The sequence below is a fragment of the Sinocyclocheilus grahami genome, unplaced genomic scaffold (assembly GCF_001515645.1).
Source record: "Sinocyclocheilus grahami isolate Dianchi unplaced genomic scaffold, SAMN03320097.WGS_v1.1 scaffold30.1, whole genome shotgun sequence".
Classification (NCBI taxonomy): Eukaryota; Metazoa; Chordata; class Actinopteri; order Cypriniformes; family Cyprinidae; genus Sinocyclocheilus; species Sinocyclocheilus grahami.
Window position 1 is genome coordinate 1,103,479 of NW_015505209.1, and position 16,682 is coordinate 1,120,160.

The 16,682-nt window shown below is 35.7% G+C and overlaps 1 protein-coding gene across 1 annotated transcript in view; it reads right to left on the reverse strand.

Moving 5' to 3' along the window:
• Positions 1-7,060, reverse strand: part of LOC107573023 (Wilms tumor protein homolog) — a 20,150-nt gene extending 13,090 nt beyond the window's left edge. The window contains exons 1-2 of the mRNA XM_016259460.1: positions 6,456-7,060; positions 3,658-3,760 (exon numbers count right to left, since the gene is read on the reverse strand). Coding sequence (XP_016114946.1) covers positions 3,658-3,760; positions 6,456-6,852 — 500 coding nt within the window. The 5' untranslated portion in view covers positions 6,853-7,060. The remainder of the gene's footprint in view (positions 1-3,657; positions 3,761-6,455) is intronic.
• Between the last annotated feature and the right edge of the window lie 9,622 nt (positions 7,061-16,682).

Consider the following 16,682-nt stretch of genomic DNA (forward strand, 5'->3'; position numbering starts at 1 on the left):
AATGTGTTTTACTGAGAAAAAACAAGATTTGGTTTTTAAAAAGCCTTTTTCCAAAAGGTACATCTGGGAAAAGGGGGGTCGTCTTATAATCAGGGTCGTCTTATATTCGGGCCAATACGGTACATATACAGTATATTCCTTTATTATATGCACTCTAATCTAAAAAAAAAACAGCAACCACTGTTGGATGTAAAGAATGTGTGAATGAAAAATAGCCCTTTTGACAAAGGCATCCTGGGTAACAGTGAATGAATGTGTCATATGTGCAAAAAAAAAGGAGGTTACCCACACCAGGGGTGATCAGTTAATCAGGTCATCCCTTTGACCAAAAACCTGCCATACGTTATTAAAAGCCTGGCTGTAGGACCATTAGTTACCCTGCTAGGTGCTCACCCAAACACATAGTTTGGATTTATCTACAGCAACTCTGACATCATAGTGTTTCATCATAGACAGGCAACAGTATACGGCGGTATGAACTGGTACCTGGTACTGCGCTTGCTTCACTGATGAAGAAACATAACAGTATTTCAGCATCAACAGAGTTTGTTTTGAGAAAATACTGGCTGAAGATACTAATTTGACATGTTGTGTTACATATGTTTCAGGACTATTTCTATTTCTTCAGCACATTTGTGACAATGTTGGTTACCACAAAAAAAAAATTTTTTTTTTGTGGTAAAATAGATTTTTGAGATTTTTTTTTTTTGAAAGTGATTAATACTTTTATTCAACATGGATGCATTATATTTATCAAAAGTGACAGTAAAGACATTTATAATGTTACAAAATATTTCTGTTTCAAATTAATGTTGTTCTTGAACAGAATTTTAAACTCTTTTAAACATTAATAATAATAATACAATTTTCTTAAGCAGCAAATCAGCACATTAGAATGATTTCTGAAGGATCATGTGACACTGAAGACTGGCGTAATGATGCTGAAATTTGAGCCTTTCATTACAGAAATAAATTACATTTGCTACTATATTAAAATAGAAAACAGTTATTCCAAATTATAATAATATTTCACAATATTACTGTTTTTACTGTATCTTAAATCAAATAAATGCAACCTGGGTAAGCATTTTTAATGCATTAAAAAAACTCCCTGCAGAAAATATACTAAACACAAGTTTTTATCAACAGTATTTATGGCATAATGTTGGTTACCACAAAAATACATTTTAAATTATTTTTCTTGCATTAACATGATTTTATTGTGCAGAAATTGCTCACTTTATTGTGCTTACTTTGTATGATCTTTACTGTGTAAAGTTATATCCAATTTGACTATTCATGGCCATAACTATATAACGCCTAAACCATAAAACCTTAAAATGACTGTAAAAATGATTATTTATACAGCTCTGCATTTCAAATAAACCACTGGTTTTAACAGAAGAATTAATGCCAGTGCTTTTATAAAAAAATAACCTGGTATATTCCTTTAAACAGAGCAAAACACAATGAAGCCAAACCATAAATGTAAAAATGTTCACTGTTTTAAAAGTACAGCCACAGGTTAGAAAGCAGTTTAAGCTATATTCAATTTTACAATCCATTGGCATGACAATGTAATGCTTAAATCCATAAAACTAATATAATATACTATAATATTAATATGGTTTAAGAATGCATCATGCAAAGATTGCTTACTAATCTTTTCTTTGTAAAGTTCTATCCAATTTTATGATTCATTGCCTTACAATTAAACCTTAAACCTAAAAAAGACAGTACAAATTGATTTACACAGCTTTGCAGCTCAAATAATACACGGAATAATTAATGTCAGTGCTTACATAAATTGAACCTTGAATTCATGGAAAAAATGTCATCGTTTGTTCAAAGATATAATATATGGTCTGGTAAGCTCCCCCGTTCAGCTTTGCTCTGTGAACATGGTCTGGGTCTTTGTTTTTCATTTTTGACGCACCAGACGCAGATGCAGGAAGCCTGTAGATTGTGAACAGTTTACATTTTCGTACACTGCATCTGCTTTTGAGATTAGCAACAACCTAATTTTACTTTGAAAATCTGGACATGTTTTTATTCCAGCCACCTCGTGCTACCTAAAAACCGCTTTAACCGGAGGCCTGTGTAAATACAGGGCTGTAGGTACCAGGCGTTTGATCTGAAAAGCAGCACCGCGTTCTGATTTGAGGATTCACAGCCTCCTCCCTGCAGCCCGATAGGAGACTGTTTATTACAGCACCGAGAAGCTGCCGTTCGACCTGAGTCAAAGTCCTCTTATCATCCCAATTCTGTTATTTGGAATCTTTATGTTCCCTCTGCGCTGGAAAAACAACATGGCGAAAGCATCCGAGGAATGTGAGATCATTTCGGGGCTGTAGTACTCGTACTGTTAAACCAAGTTGCGAAGGGAATTCCACCGAGAACAGTTAAGCACTTATCAGAATGAAAGAATTCAAAGCTGGTCTGAAAGTGCAAACGGGTGGTGGATTAAACCGTTTATCTTGGCGTAGTACACAATGCTGTGCAGCACTTGACCTTTATTTAGCACGACAGAACCCAGCTTTGATTTGGCAGTATGCTGTTAAATGAAATGATACCAATTTGCATTTGACACAATTGTTATTTTATATTGATCAAATCTGGAAAAAATTGTGTTTGTTATATAGTGGCATTAGAGATTACATTACTGTTTAGAATTTTGGGGTCAGTAGAATTTGTTTTTTTTGTTTTTGTTTTTTTTTTGGAAACAAATTCAAAAAGGACACATTCAATTTATCAAAAGTGACAGTAAATACATTTATAACGTTACAAAAGATCTCTATTTCAAATAAATGCTGTTCTTTTGAACTTTTCATCATTATCACTATTCATCAAAGAATCTTGAAACAAATATTTTCAACATTAATAATAATGCAAGTTTCTTATTCTTAACCGGCAAATCTGAAGGATCATGTGACACTGAAGACTGGAGTAATCATGCTGACAATTCAGCTTTGCATCACAGGAATACATTATATTTTAAAATATATTAAAATAGAAAAGAGTTATTCTAAATTATAATAATATTTCACAGTATTGCTGTTTTTACTGTGTCTTTGGTCAAATAAATGCAGCCTTGATAAGCACCTCTTTAAAAAAAAAAACATTTTTTACTTTAAACTTTTAACTGGTAGTGTATATTTTTAATGCATTTTTTTTTTTTAAAGTACCCAAACTTTATTCAAACATCCTGTGCCTCCTTTTCCTCCTCTTGTTACCTAACTTCCGCACTTCCTCTACGTGCTCAGTGGCAGCGTGACTTTTTGGAGCCACCATAATAGCAGATTTCGACGTGTCTCTGATTGTTGCACAGGCCTGGTTATTGAACAGAACTGGATTTGAACTTCCTGCACCCCGTGTGTCCTGACAACTATCAGTTGTGCTGTCTGTGGCCACTCTGGACCATTTTTTTTTTAAGAATTCAGAGGCTATGTGCATGACTTTCTCATTTCATATCTCATTCCTTCATATCTTTTTGGATACATATGACATTTTGTGAAGTCTGTTTTTCGGTTAAGGAAGCATTTAAGAAACTTCTGAAGCGGCAATGATCTACATGTCTTGTGTAGAGAGAGAGTGAGAGAGGAACATGTTTCAGAAGGCCTTGAGATGTTACTTGTGATGATAGGACTGGAGCTGTACCTGTTGTATGGGTTCCTCAGGAGCAGAGCCTGACTTCCTGTACAGCTGTCAGAGGGAGTGTGGCAGCCGTATACCGGAGGAGGAACAGGATACTGCTGGTCACCTGAAATGCAACAGAAATATAAATGAAAAGCCTTTGATAGCATTTATTTCTGGCATTGATTTGATTTCTAAGATCTTATACCCGGGCATCTACAGTACATTATCTTTGTAGTGGACAAAAATTATATTTAGAATTATATATATATATAAGCATTTAAAAAAAATCTATTTTAAATATTGTTCTTAAACCATTTATGTTTTAAATGAGATGGAAACAACCCGTTTATGTGTGCCAAAAATAAAAACATCATCAGCATCATCAGTTAATAAACAGCAAAACACAGCTATTCTCCAGATAATAGGAATATTCTTCCTTGGACCCTAATCAGCCCTCCGTTCCCCAGCGGGGGTGAGCGGACAAGCTGTGCGAGGAAAACAAACGCTGGCAGGACGGTGTAGCCGAGAGCCGACACCAGGTTTAGGGGGTGAATCATGCCTCGGCGTAACCCCAGGTCAGACGTAACATCGTAAATCACGGTCTCCCACCACCATCTTCATTAATTACAAGCCAACCACTTTCACCTCAGACAGAGAAAAACTCATTAAAGATGACCATTTCTCTTCCACCCTACCAGGTCTCAGCAAGAGTTTGAACCTGGGAGTCAGCGAAGAGCTGGAAGTGTGGCCTGATATTGGCAAGAGTGGCAGTACCCACAATTAATTGTAACTTTAGATTTCCAAAATGCAATTTAGAACTAAACGAGTATCAGATGTCTTAGGGAGTGATGGTGTTTTTTTTTATTCTCCTACATCTGGGTTAACTCAACCACTGAAGATATTATTTATTATTATTGATTATCTTATTTTATTAGTATTAACAGAGGAGGGCTAAAAGTTACAAAATATTAATTTGAAAAAAAAAACATTTTAAGTCAAGTCACCTTTATTTATATAGCGCTTTTAACAATACAGATTGTGTCAAAGCAACTGAACAGCATTAATTAGGAAAATAGTGTCAATAATGCAAAATGACAATAGTAAACACTAATTTTTCAGTTAAAGACAGTTCATCATTCAATTCAGTGATGTCAACATCCAGCTCAGTTTAAATAATATCTTTGCAATTATGTCAACGATATCGCCGGAAATAAAAAAATGAAATTTTATTATACCCCCCAAAAATAAATTCATACCAAATAGCAAGTATTGGAGTAGCAATGTGGATTAAAATAGTTAGAAGGACTGCAAAATATGTACTAATTTTTTAAGTTGTTCATTTATGAATAAAAGTAGAAAATTTACCCATATATCTAAAATCATAAAATGCATAGAAAATATCAAATATGAATTTTATTTAACTAATAATGCAGGTGTCCAAACAACATATCGTCAGAAAGAATAAAACATTTCTTTTACTTTTGTCGTTGTGTGTCTCTATTATCTGTTCTTATTTATAGTATCTTATCCAGTCAAATATCATTTCAAAACATATTTTGGAAGACTTAAATACAGTTTCCACCAATATGATTACTGAATAACGACATGCATTCAAATAGGCATTTAGTCACAGTTACGTAAAATAAAAAATAAGTAGAATAATATTAGCAGTTTTTCATCTTTATTTGAAAAGATTTTGTCTGTCATCATGAAAAGGAAGAAAAATATATTTTTCTTGCCTGACTGCAAAAACAAGTCGAAAACCCCAAGTTTCTTGCACTGACACAGTAATGAGTCACATGCATTAAACGCCTGTGTGATGAGGTGTTTGCAGCATATCTGTAAAATAACTGGGAACTGTTTTGCCAAATACAGGAGCACTGAGATACGTAATTACTGAAGGCAGACAAATATGTGTGAGCTGATGGCCCTGATGATGGATAAATCACAGAAATACATTTACTCATTTACTTAAACAAGTCCATACAAGCAAACTACACAATAAAATACTCACACTAAAAAACTCAAATATTAGAAGATGATAAACTGTATTCTTTTTAACTGTCAATAAATTGTCTTAAATGAGGGTTTAAAATAATGACTACCTGCCAAAAATCTTATTTCCTAATACAAATGTATTTTAATTTATTAAAAATAATTGTATAAATGTGTAATTAATGTAATTAATTACAAATAATTCTAATAATATGTATAATTAATAATAATGAACTAAAAATAAAATTAAAAGTTTTTGCGTAATCAATATTTCTGAAGACTGTTGTCCTACTTGGACATTTCATTTCATTTATAAACAGTGCCTTTTAGGCCAATAGCTGAGTCATTTAAATGGTCCAGTTTCAACATTATGACATTTAGAGTGATCACAGCTAAAAATAAAGAGCAGAAATCTCTGGATTTTACTTTCATTTTTTGAAAGAAGTGCAACATAAAAGCTGAAGCTTTATTAAGCTTGAATTAAAGGTATTAAACAGATGAAATCTAAACGGAATGACTGAACTAAAATTGAAAAGCGGTAAATTTATAGGCCCAATACATGGTTTTTGCCGAGATGGGTTCCACCAATGAACAGTTCTTAAAAGAACAGTTTTTCTATTAATATTTGAATAATCTTTTTCCACTATTAAGAACCTTTTGTGGAATGGAAAGTGTACCATAAAATGTGATGCTTTTTGCCCTTAATAAATATATTAAAATGTATACTTATTGATAAACAATGGCTTATCTTATTCAAACATTTCAAAGCAATGTCACGAAGAAGCAAGAACAGAATAACAGCGACATTTAAAGCAGTTTCTCACCCTGATTCCTGGAGCTGGGCTGGCTGTCCATGCAGTTGGAGAGGTAAGGGCCATTGCTGAACATCCTGGGCTGACTGGGTGGAGGCTGGCTGGGTGTAGGGGCCCCGAAGGCTCCGTACCTGCAGGCCCCAGTGCCAGTGAACTGTCCGGAGAAGTGCACGGTGAAGGCGCTCAGCCCGCAGTGGGGGTCTTCATGGGGGTCGGCCGTACCCCAGTTGGGCTCCTGCTTGATGAAGGAGTGCTGGCCCAGCGAGCTGTAGGGAGCGCCGGTGTGAAAGTCCAGCATCGGTGCCCACTGTGGGGTGCTGCTCACGGGCAGGGCACAGTTACCGTTCCCCCCGGGCAGCGGGGGCACGGGAGGGAGAAGAGTGTTGAGGTCACGTACATCAGAACCCATTTTTGGCTACTTACAAAACACGTTTGAGTTCGGTGCTAAAATCCCAAAGTCAAGGTGTCATCGCTGAGTCAAGTTGGGTCACGGCCAGAAAAAGTGTAACGCTTTTCGTTTTCAATCGGAATAGCCCATGTCACAATGGGAGAAAGCAAACTGGGGCTCGGTCGGGTCGTCCAAGTAGGGGCGAGTTCTCGCAGTGAGGAGAGAAGAAGAGATGTTCCTCCTTTCTTGCGTGTCTGTTTTCTTTGGAGGCCCAGGAGCTCACACTCTGAGGAGTCAGGAGGAGGAGGAGCCACAGGGCTAGTGAGGAAAGATGAGCCTAACACTTCATTCATTTACTTCTCCCTGTACAATACTCCTCCCTGTATACTCATGCAGCATGCTGGGAGTCTCAGTAAACTGTGTGTGTTTGTGGGAGTCGGGCGGATGGACAACAATGATTCAGAGACTGGCTTTTTATGAGCTTTGAAACACATTTGAGCAGACACTGTAAACGTGTTAATAAATGTACTTCAGACTTCTGCTGCGCGTGTACAGTACTATGCAGATTTGAGGGAATGTCTGAGGTGGCTATTTAAGGTGGCGGAAATAAATGTAAATTCCGTTTTGAATTGGAATTTAAAAATGTAATTGGTTTGTGAAAGGACAGACGTTTAGTTTCATGTCTCGTTCTAACCCTATGCTTCGGTTATGTAGTCTTTCATTTTGTTTCAAGACTTTATTTTGAGGTGCGTGACCTTACAGCGTCGTAATGACCGCGCGCAAGCTCGCGCTTTATCATTAACATCCATCAAACGTAATGTTTTTTCTCTCGTTCAGACGGCGTAATATGCATTAAACAAATGCGGCTGCCCTTTTATAATTTGGGGCGTTTCATTCAAATGTTTTAGAGCATTATGGCCGTTAGAAATTCTTGCATTGAAGGCAAAAGTGGATTGTTGTAACAAAATCTTTAAGAGAACTGCAATTGTTCATTATTAAACTGTGTTATTGTTTATCACGTTTTTTAATTTATGGCAGATCGAAAACCCTTAAAATAGATCACTGACTCCTTGACTTCTTTTTCAAACTTTTAAACGAGGATAATATAATAGCAATATAATAATAATAATAAATGCCCAATCAATTACTGGTAGCCTATTTAATGTTTTAAAAATACCCAAGCGGCCGCGTCAGCCCTTTTTATTTTTCCTCCCATAATTTATCGACAATATTAGCCTATGCAACGTCTCTTGACTTCTTCCTGACGTTTTAAAATGAACTTAATGTAATGAAAAGACAAACAGAAAATAGTCCCACGATATAGACTAAAGATAGTCTTATTTATTCTTTCAAATTAGAATTTTTTTTTTACAATTATTATTTCGTAGTTGTTTTTATTTTAACGTATTCCTTGATTTATTCATTAAGCTCTATTATTCATAATGTTTCTCATTCCCTAATATTTATGAGCCGAAAGCTCTGCATAATTAAATGAAATAGGCTACTTGCTTACTGATGATTCAACTCACTGCTAGTCAGAAAAATACGGTTAACCTTGAGGATCCACAACAACTGTGTTGTTTAAGTGCAGGGCGATTTTTGTTTAAATTAAAAAAAGTTTTTTATCGTCTCATTATCGAGCGAGAAACGTATCTGCAGGTGCTCACGTTCACTTGAACTTTTGAACTGTCAAGTAATTTAACAGTCAAATACAAACGTACTGAGTAACGTTTGTTTTATTACAAAAAAAGTTAAGTTAGAATATCACATTTTAAATGTAATCCGTCGGTCGTTATGCAAAGCAATGAAACGCGTTTGATTTATGAATCAGAAAGAAATTCCACGCAGGCAACGTCAGTTAAAGCGCATGTACAAACGTACTGATGAAACCGTTTTGTCTTACAATTGGCGACCATCAAGTGCAGGACGATGAAAGGCCGATGAAAAATACGCGATGAGGACATGAGGAGGGATGAGTCAATTATAACACTGCACAATCTGCCGTGAGGAAGAGAGGACTTACACACCCCTACACACACTCCCTCAGCAAGGGCTGAGTTCCTGCTTAACCTCTGGCTCACTGTCTGGAGGAGAGTAATATTACTGGAGTCCACATCTCCAGCCTGAGATGGACCTCATCTGGAAGTCCTCATGCCTTCAGGTTGGAGATGTGAAAACAAACGAATCATGTATTATATTGTTAGCACTTAGTCCATTTTTAGCTTTAACTTTTAAGCAGGGCCCATGGACATTCATAACCATTTGTAGAATACTTGCAACAACAATAATAGACAGTGACGAAGATTTTAGTTCCACAGTGGTTCGAAAAAATATGGCGTGACACAACACACGCCCGACATCCAGACGCTTTTATGGTCCAATATGAAACAATATAATGATGAATTAATAGAAGTATGGATACTTATGGTAAAATACTGGCAAATCAGTGCATTTATCTGTAGAAGAACTAGGAAATAAGTTGGGGTGATAATTAAACATTGGTGAACGAAGTAGCCTACACACGTTAAAGTACCCTAACGTGAATTATTAGGCCTACTCCAGTAAAAGTATAGGGTACGTTTTATTTAAGTAGCCTAGGCTACAGGTAAAAAAGGTTAATTTTAATAGTAGGAAATGTAGTACAAAGCGATGGCCCGTCATTTATTATTTTGCAATTTTATGCGCTCTATCCTACTGCTCAAAATACATATTTGGAGAGACACAGACAGAATAAAGCTTATGGTGGTTTGAGCACTAGTAACTTACTTCTCGCGCAAGCGGTTCAATAAAAGGCTAAATAAACTCGAATCCTGAGGATGACATTTCTACCAGTTTTGGTTGCATTTTGAGTCAGACAGGACCAGTCCGTTGAGTTGACTCTCCAGGTAACACTGAATCAATACGTTTTGATCGAGAATAGCTGCAGCCTCCATTTCGAGAATGAATCATTCAGTTCCATTTGTGAACAGATTGAACATGTTCATAGAAAAGAATCCGCTCAAAAAATGATTCGTTCAGGTTTCTGATAATGAATCGCGCAGGTTTCTTCAGTTTGAAATAGCGATCGTTGCAACCAAATAATGACAAAAATGGGAATTTACGGCTGCAACTTTTCTTCTGTATATCAATAAATATAAAATAAATTTGCATTAAAAATAGACTAAAATAGTTTATTCTGTGTATAGGCTAAGTGAGTGTGTTGTTCACTTTACAGACATATTTGATTCCTTGATGAAAATGTTGGCTGTTTATTTGATCACAGAAGCAGCTGTTAGCGTCCTTGAAAGTTTCTTTTGTTTTGATGTATGAACGCTTTAAAGGTTATCTTTTCTGTTTCTCTTGCCATCCGTTTTGCTTTCATAGCAACAGTTGCACTCAAACATTACCAGACAACACTATATTGCAAATCTAAGAGGTGACTGTTGCTATAAACTTTACACTATGAGGAACAGAAAAAAATCTAAAGTAATTTAGACTATCACACAATGAATCATGTATTTCATTACGCATAAACAATCACTTCCTCCACTTCAGTCTCCCCCCATTTTGTTAATCACAAATGTCTTTAAATGAGTCTCAAAAGGCGACGTTTCGTCACTATGATCTCAGAAGCTTTCAAGAGATCACGAAAACCGCTGGATCTGCATCATATTTTGCTGCCAGTTTCATACACGAAGGCCATCCCTTAACCAATTAACCGAAATCCGTCTTTATTTGTCAAACGTTTAGGCCTCGGTGTAGCCGGAAGCACTGGCCAAGGAGCAGGACGTGGCTAAGCAGAGGCAGTTCTCGTTAAATTGATGAGCTGAGATCTGGTCCTACTTCACCATCTGGAATTGTAGTCTGGGGTTCTGCTGAAAGCTGCTGACCCAGGATTCAACTATTCAACTCAGGGAAGAGAAAAGTCTGTCATGTCAGCAGAAGTCACTGTGTCAAAGTCCTTTATCATGTCATCAAGCTGAAGAGCTTTGGAATAACGGCTTGGATTAAACTGCTTTTTGGCAGCATCAAGAGGCAGAGATCCAAAGTAAAGGGTAAATGGAAGTTACCAATCTAGTCCCATGTACTCATCATTCTTAATGACTTGTGACCCTTTGTGTTGTATTTTCACTTTGTTACTGTACTGTAAAGGGATAGTTCACCTAAAGCATGAAAACTCATATTTTACTTGTTCCAAACATGTATAACTTTCTTCTGTGAAACACAAAAGAAAATATTTGAAAACATTAGACCTCATTAATTTCCTATGGACAAATAATAAAAAAAAAATTCAAATATGTTCTATATTTAAAAAAATAGCCTACATAGGCTATGCCGTTATAGGCTATAGTTATTTTTCGTCTGATTCTATTTTATATTCTTCATTTCATGAAAACTCAAACACGTCGTTCCTTGTTATTTTGAGGGAAAGCAATCAAGGTCTGTACCGTAACACGATAGCTATTTCTAAATTATGATCGAATTATTCTTTCGAATCGATTCTTTTGAATCGGTTCACAATAAACGAGTCATGCTCGAACTGGACTGATGCGGTTGGCCGTTCTCGAGACAGCAACTTACTGATTCAATGATCCATTCGGAGCGAGTATCAGTTATCATCTCAACCGAATTGCTTATGTCAGATTCAAAATGAGCCAAGAACCGCGTGTAGGCTAATGCAACGTGATCTCATGATAATTTGTATGTATTTTACGTAAAATTTGGTTCTACAAAACGTACATTTACTTGCGTTTTTACAGGCACTAAAACGTACAATACTCACGTATTTTCAGCTTCTAAACGTACAAAACTGATGTATTGACGACACCTAAAAATGAATCTTTATGAATATTGAAATCGCGGCATTAATTATTATTGTTGTTTTTAGTTGTCATATCAATGACCTTATGTTTTCAATTGCATTATTATTGTTTACTCGTTTACTTAATATGAAATTATAACATTTCGTTTTGTTCTGTGATTTCTGCTGCCAGCTAATTTCCAAGAATAAATTACATAATGTTAAACAAGACTTCACTTTAAAAACTTAAAATAAATAAAATTTCTGCAATTGTTTAACCTTTACTTGTCATGTTACTTTACTTTGTTTGCCATGGGCCACAAAAGGCATTTTCTCCGACATGCTGTGACTGACAATAGAACTATAAAATACACCAAAATCGCAACATAATTAGTAACTAGATGTGTACGTAGTATGTAACCACAGTGTAAGTACACATTGGTTCATAGTATCTACAGCTGTAATGTTTCTGTAACTACACACATGTAACAACCCTCAGAATGGTTTGTGCAAGTACAAATGTGTAACAGGACATTGGTAACACACTTTTTTTCACTTCACTAAGTACTCGTGTAACAGGAATTATATAACTACATTTTGTAACAACAATATGCATAAGAGTAATTGGAACCATTTGATCCAGGGGGTGGAGATGGGTAGGTTTAGGGATATGTAAAGTGGGAGGAGTTGGTGCACCACTGTAATACCAGTGTACTTACATGGTAACTCCTCAGGAACTGCCCACTTAATATAAAGTGTAACATTCTGGACACCAACTACAATTTATATGTAAAACCTAACCTACTGGCTGCTGCTGTGTACCATCAGAGTAATTACATGGTAAATCTAATATAAAGTGTAACACTTTCTTTACCAAAAAGTGCTGTTAGTCCTGTTACACATTTGTACTTTCATTACCAAAAAGTGTTGTTACCAATGTCCTGTTACACATTTGTACTTACACATACCATTCAGTGGGTTGTTACATATGTGTAGTTACACAAACATTGGAGCTGTAGATACTATGTACTAATGTGTACTTACACTGTGGTTACATACTATGTACACATCTAGTTACTATGTAAGTACACAGGTATTACAGCCACAATATAAAGTGACCCTAGGACCCTATATCTTTATCGTTATCTTTATAGTTATCGTCCTTGGTGTGAATGGGCCTTTAAGGAATCAAGAATAGCAGAGTTCACACAACAGCTATAACGATAAAGGCACAGAGAAACTTTTCAGAACTATTTTTTTTTCCAGCTGATGAACAATAAAAACATTGACAGTCAATCAGAATCCATCCTGATATAACAAGCTCGAGAATTTAAAGTGGCAGACACGTGCTTAGAATAAACAGATGATATCGTTCGCTGGTGTGGACGCTAATATCGTTATCTTTATTGTTATCTTTATAGTTATCGTTCGTAGAATGAACAGGCCTTAAGGGGTCTAAAAATCTAAATCGCTTATTGTCAAAAATGCATTGATATGAATATCTTAATGATATAAAAGATACGTAAATATTTTACGTTTTTTAGATAAAAATATGTAGCGGTTTGTACGTTTTAAATGTTGAAAAATTAAAAAATTGTAAGTTTTTATTGATGCTAAAATGTACGTTTTGTGCTTGTAAATGTTACGTAATAATACCTACGTATAAACAATGAGACCAGGCTGGCTAATAAGATGCTCAGAGCTCACGGACACGGAGGATTTTACTGATAGCGCGAAAAGTAAGTTACCGAACTAATGTCGAACTTAAATTGAGCTTAAACCTACAGTAGTCCTATAAAAGCCATATTCTATGTGTTTAGGACATCCTGCCATTTTTAGAAATATAACTGAGTTTTAAAATACAAATACTTTGCCTGATTTGTGTACTTCATCCGACACTAACATGTTGTTGAAACTGAAATGGTGAGAGAATACCTGAGTGACACATAAGCTAGATGAAAAATGTAATAATGTTTGGCTTCAATTAGGCCGAATGCAGCACTATACTGAGAAAATAATGAGTTTTAGTTAACACTAGGTCTCACCTCATCTTCTTTGCCGAACTCCCTTGTTCACACACACACACAACACCCACTTTTTGCTATTTCTGCTGAGAAAAAAAAGACCATAGGTTTTTCTGGGCTCCCCCAAGGGGTCGGAGAAATTCTGTAGATGTCTAATGCCGCATTTCTGAAACAACAGCAGAGAAAAAGAATGGCTCCCCTGGCCATTCAAGTGCATTTTTCCACTTAACAAACAACAAATTATCTTAAAATAAAACCTAGCCGACTTTTACCCAAGTGCTCCACAGGCTCAAGAAAAACACAGCGGTTCAAGTGACCCTGAAAATATTTTGTTTTTCCAAAGCTCGCTATTGCATCAAAGAGATCTGACTTCAAGGTAGAACCTCTACCGACTTCATTTGTACAGCAGACTAATTGATAGCCCCAGATGATTTCCACTTGTTTGATGAATCTCTCTTGGAATCCTCAGAGAGCATTTAAAGGAAATGAGAAATGTTACTGCTCACCCATGACAAAGGACACCAAAGTTTGAGTATGCTTGTGGAGTCTCGAGCTAACAGATTCCACTTGAAGCGGCGATTTATTGTAAACATGAGAAGACTTGTGATTAAAGTCGTAAGTAATGAAACGGACAGGTCCGAAGACCATGGACGACAAATGTAACGGATGTCAACGCTGACAGAGAACACACTATCTTTGTCAAATAAATAAAAGCTCTGTTAGCCACAGACGTGTGGTGAAATGAATCATCGTCCTTCTTATCAGCAATGGGCTTTGGTGAAATGCTACGTTACATCTCTAGACATGAATTTTCCCTTGTCTGCTTCAAAACAATGCCCCACTGTTCATGCCGATTTTTCTCACACTCACAAAAATGCAGGTTCAACATGATTGGTCAGTGCTTCTGATGTTAGAAATTCCTTTTGATACACAAAGTGTGTCCTAGATGGACAGGGAGGATGGTAAAGCCACTGATATTGAGGGTGAAAATTAAGAGCGCTTTTGTTTGGCGGCTAAAAAAAGGCCTTGGTCACTCCCATGGTTTTTATCTGCTGATACCAGGGTCCTTTCATAACAGGGCGGTTTGCTGACCCAAACGCCACGTGCAAAGTACCAGAAACACTGCTGCACAGGTGGCTCAGGGAGGTTCAGTACCGCTCTTTTTGTGGCAGATTATCACAGAAAATACTGTTTCAATGCAAGTACGTAAGGCCAGGCAGTAAACATTAAAACAGACTGTTTTAAAAGTATGGCCACAAGATATTATGCTTTAAAATAAGACTAGACCAGAAAAGCACAATTTACATTAAATTACATTGAATTAGCATAATCAGAAGTTCATCCACAAACATTCTCCCTTGAAAAAGAATAATTTAAACCCATTTACAGGTCAACAACTAAACACATTTGTACTGATCAATTCATGTTAAAGCTTTCACAGCATGAGTGTCGCATTATGTTTAAACACCCTGAAATGCCAAGCTAGTGTACAATGTAAAAAATAAATCCGTAAAATAACAAAAAGTACTGGCAGCTCATTACACACGACATTATCCAGTAATTTTATGCAATGATTCAATAAAATTCAAAATACTGGTAAAACACCTGTAAAAAAATAAATACGGAAAAATTCCTTCAAATTATACAGTATATTGTGCCCTATTTTTACAGGTTTTTTTGTAGAGTGTATATCCATTATTTATTTATCTATCCGCTATTTAATTATTTTAACCAAGGATATAGTTAACTATAATATATAAATTGGGGAAATCGTGATGCTTAATATGGTGGCTACAAGTAGGCCTGTCATGATAACAACTTTTTGTTGTGCGATATATTGCCCCAGAAATAATTGCGATAAGCGATATTATTGTCATTTTAAAGACCATTTTATGCCACAGAATCATATAATCATAATGTAACAGCATAATAATGCAAGAAGGCCTACACACTTACAAATGACAACAAACTTTTAATTTTTAAGAATATTTAGATCATGGAAATTAAGTATCAAAATATTAGATACCTTAAAAAACCTGAATAAATAATAAATAAACATTTTCTAACAAAAAGTGCAAAGTAACAAGTAGAAAAAAAGAAAACTGCACAAAGAACTTGTATGAAGAGTTTTCCATCTGCAGATTTTTTCCTGACCTTCTTTTCTCTGTAAATGAAGGGTGCACACTATTACTGGAAAACACAATCACTACTAAGCAGTCAGATGTCCGTATGCACAAAGGCACAGATCCCTAAACAAGACCATATCTGCAGATGAAACCTTTTTTTGTAGAAGCATCTTTTCATTATGTACGAGAAGCTGCAAAAGACACAGGCGCAAGTGGAATGTACAAAACATGGTGACATTCATTTTTAAGTAAATATAATGGGTGATATATTGCGTCACCAAAAATGATTGAGGTCATGTACATATATTGCGTGATAAGTTGATATATTGATTATTGCGACAGGCCTAGCTACAACTCCCACTTTACAAATTATTTTGTAACAATTTTCACTGAGGAATTGCCAGTAAAATTCACAAATTACAAAGAAACCGCAAGTAACATTGAATTACACATGAAATTTTGAAGTAGAAGATTGAAATAGTACTTTCTTGTAAAACTCTAATATTACTGCAAAACTCAAATAATACTCTTAATATTCTTTGAAACTTTAAAATATGTAGTTTTTTTGAGCTTATGAAGTGCAATATGTGATTCTATGATTGTTAGATTTTTATCCCTGAATTGAAATGGTATTGAAATATCATTTTGACAAAGTTACATAGATTTTGGTCTTTACCACACTTAAAACTGTAACTGTACATGCAAGACTGAAAATAGCGTTAAAGGAATAGTTTACCCAAAAATTTTATCATTTACTCACCCTTATGTAGTTCCAAACTTGTGTAAGTTCATTTCTTATGCTGAACACAAAAGAAGATATTTTGAAGAATTTTGAAGAGCCGAATGGTTGTCGGTCCCCATTGACTTCCATAGTAGGGAAAGAAATACTATGGATGGCAATGGGGACCATCAATTGTTTGA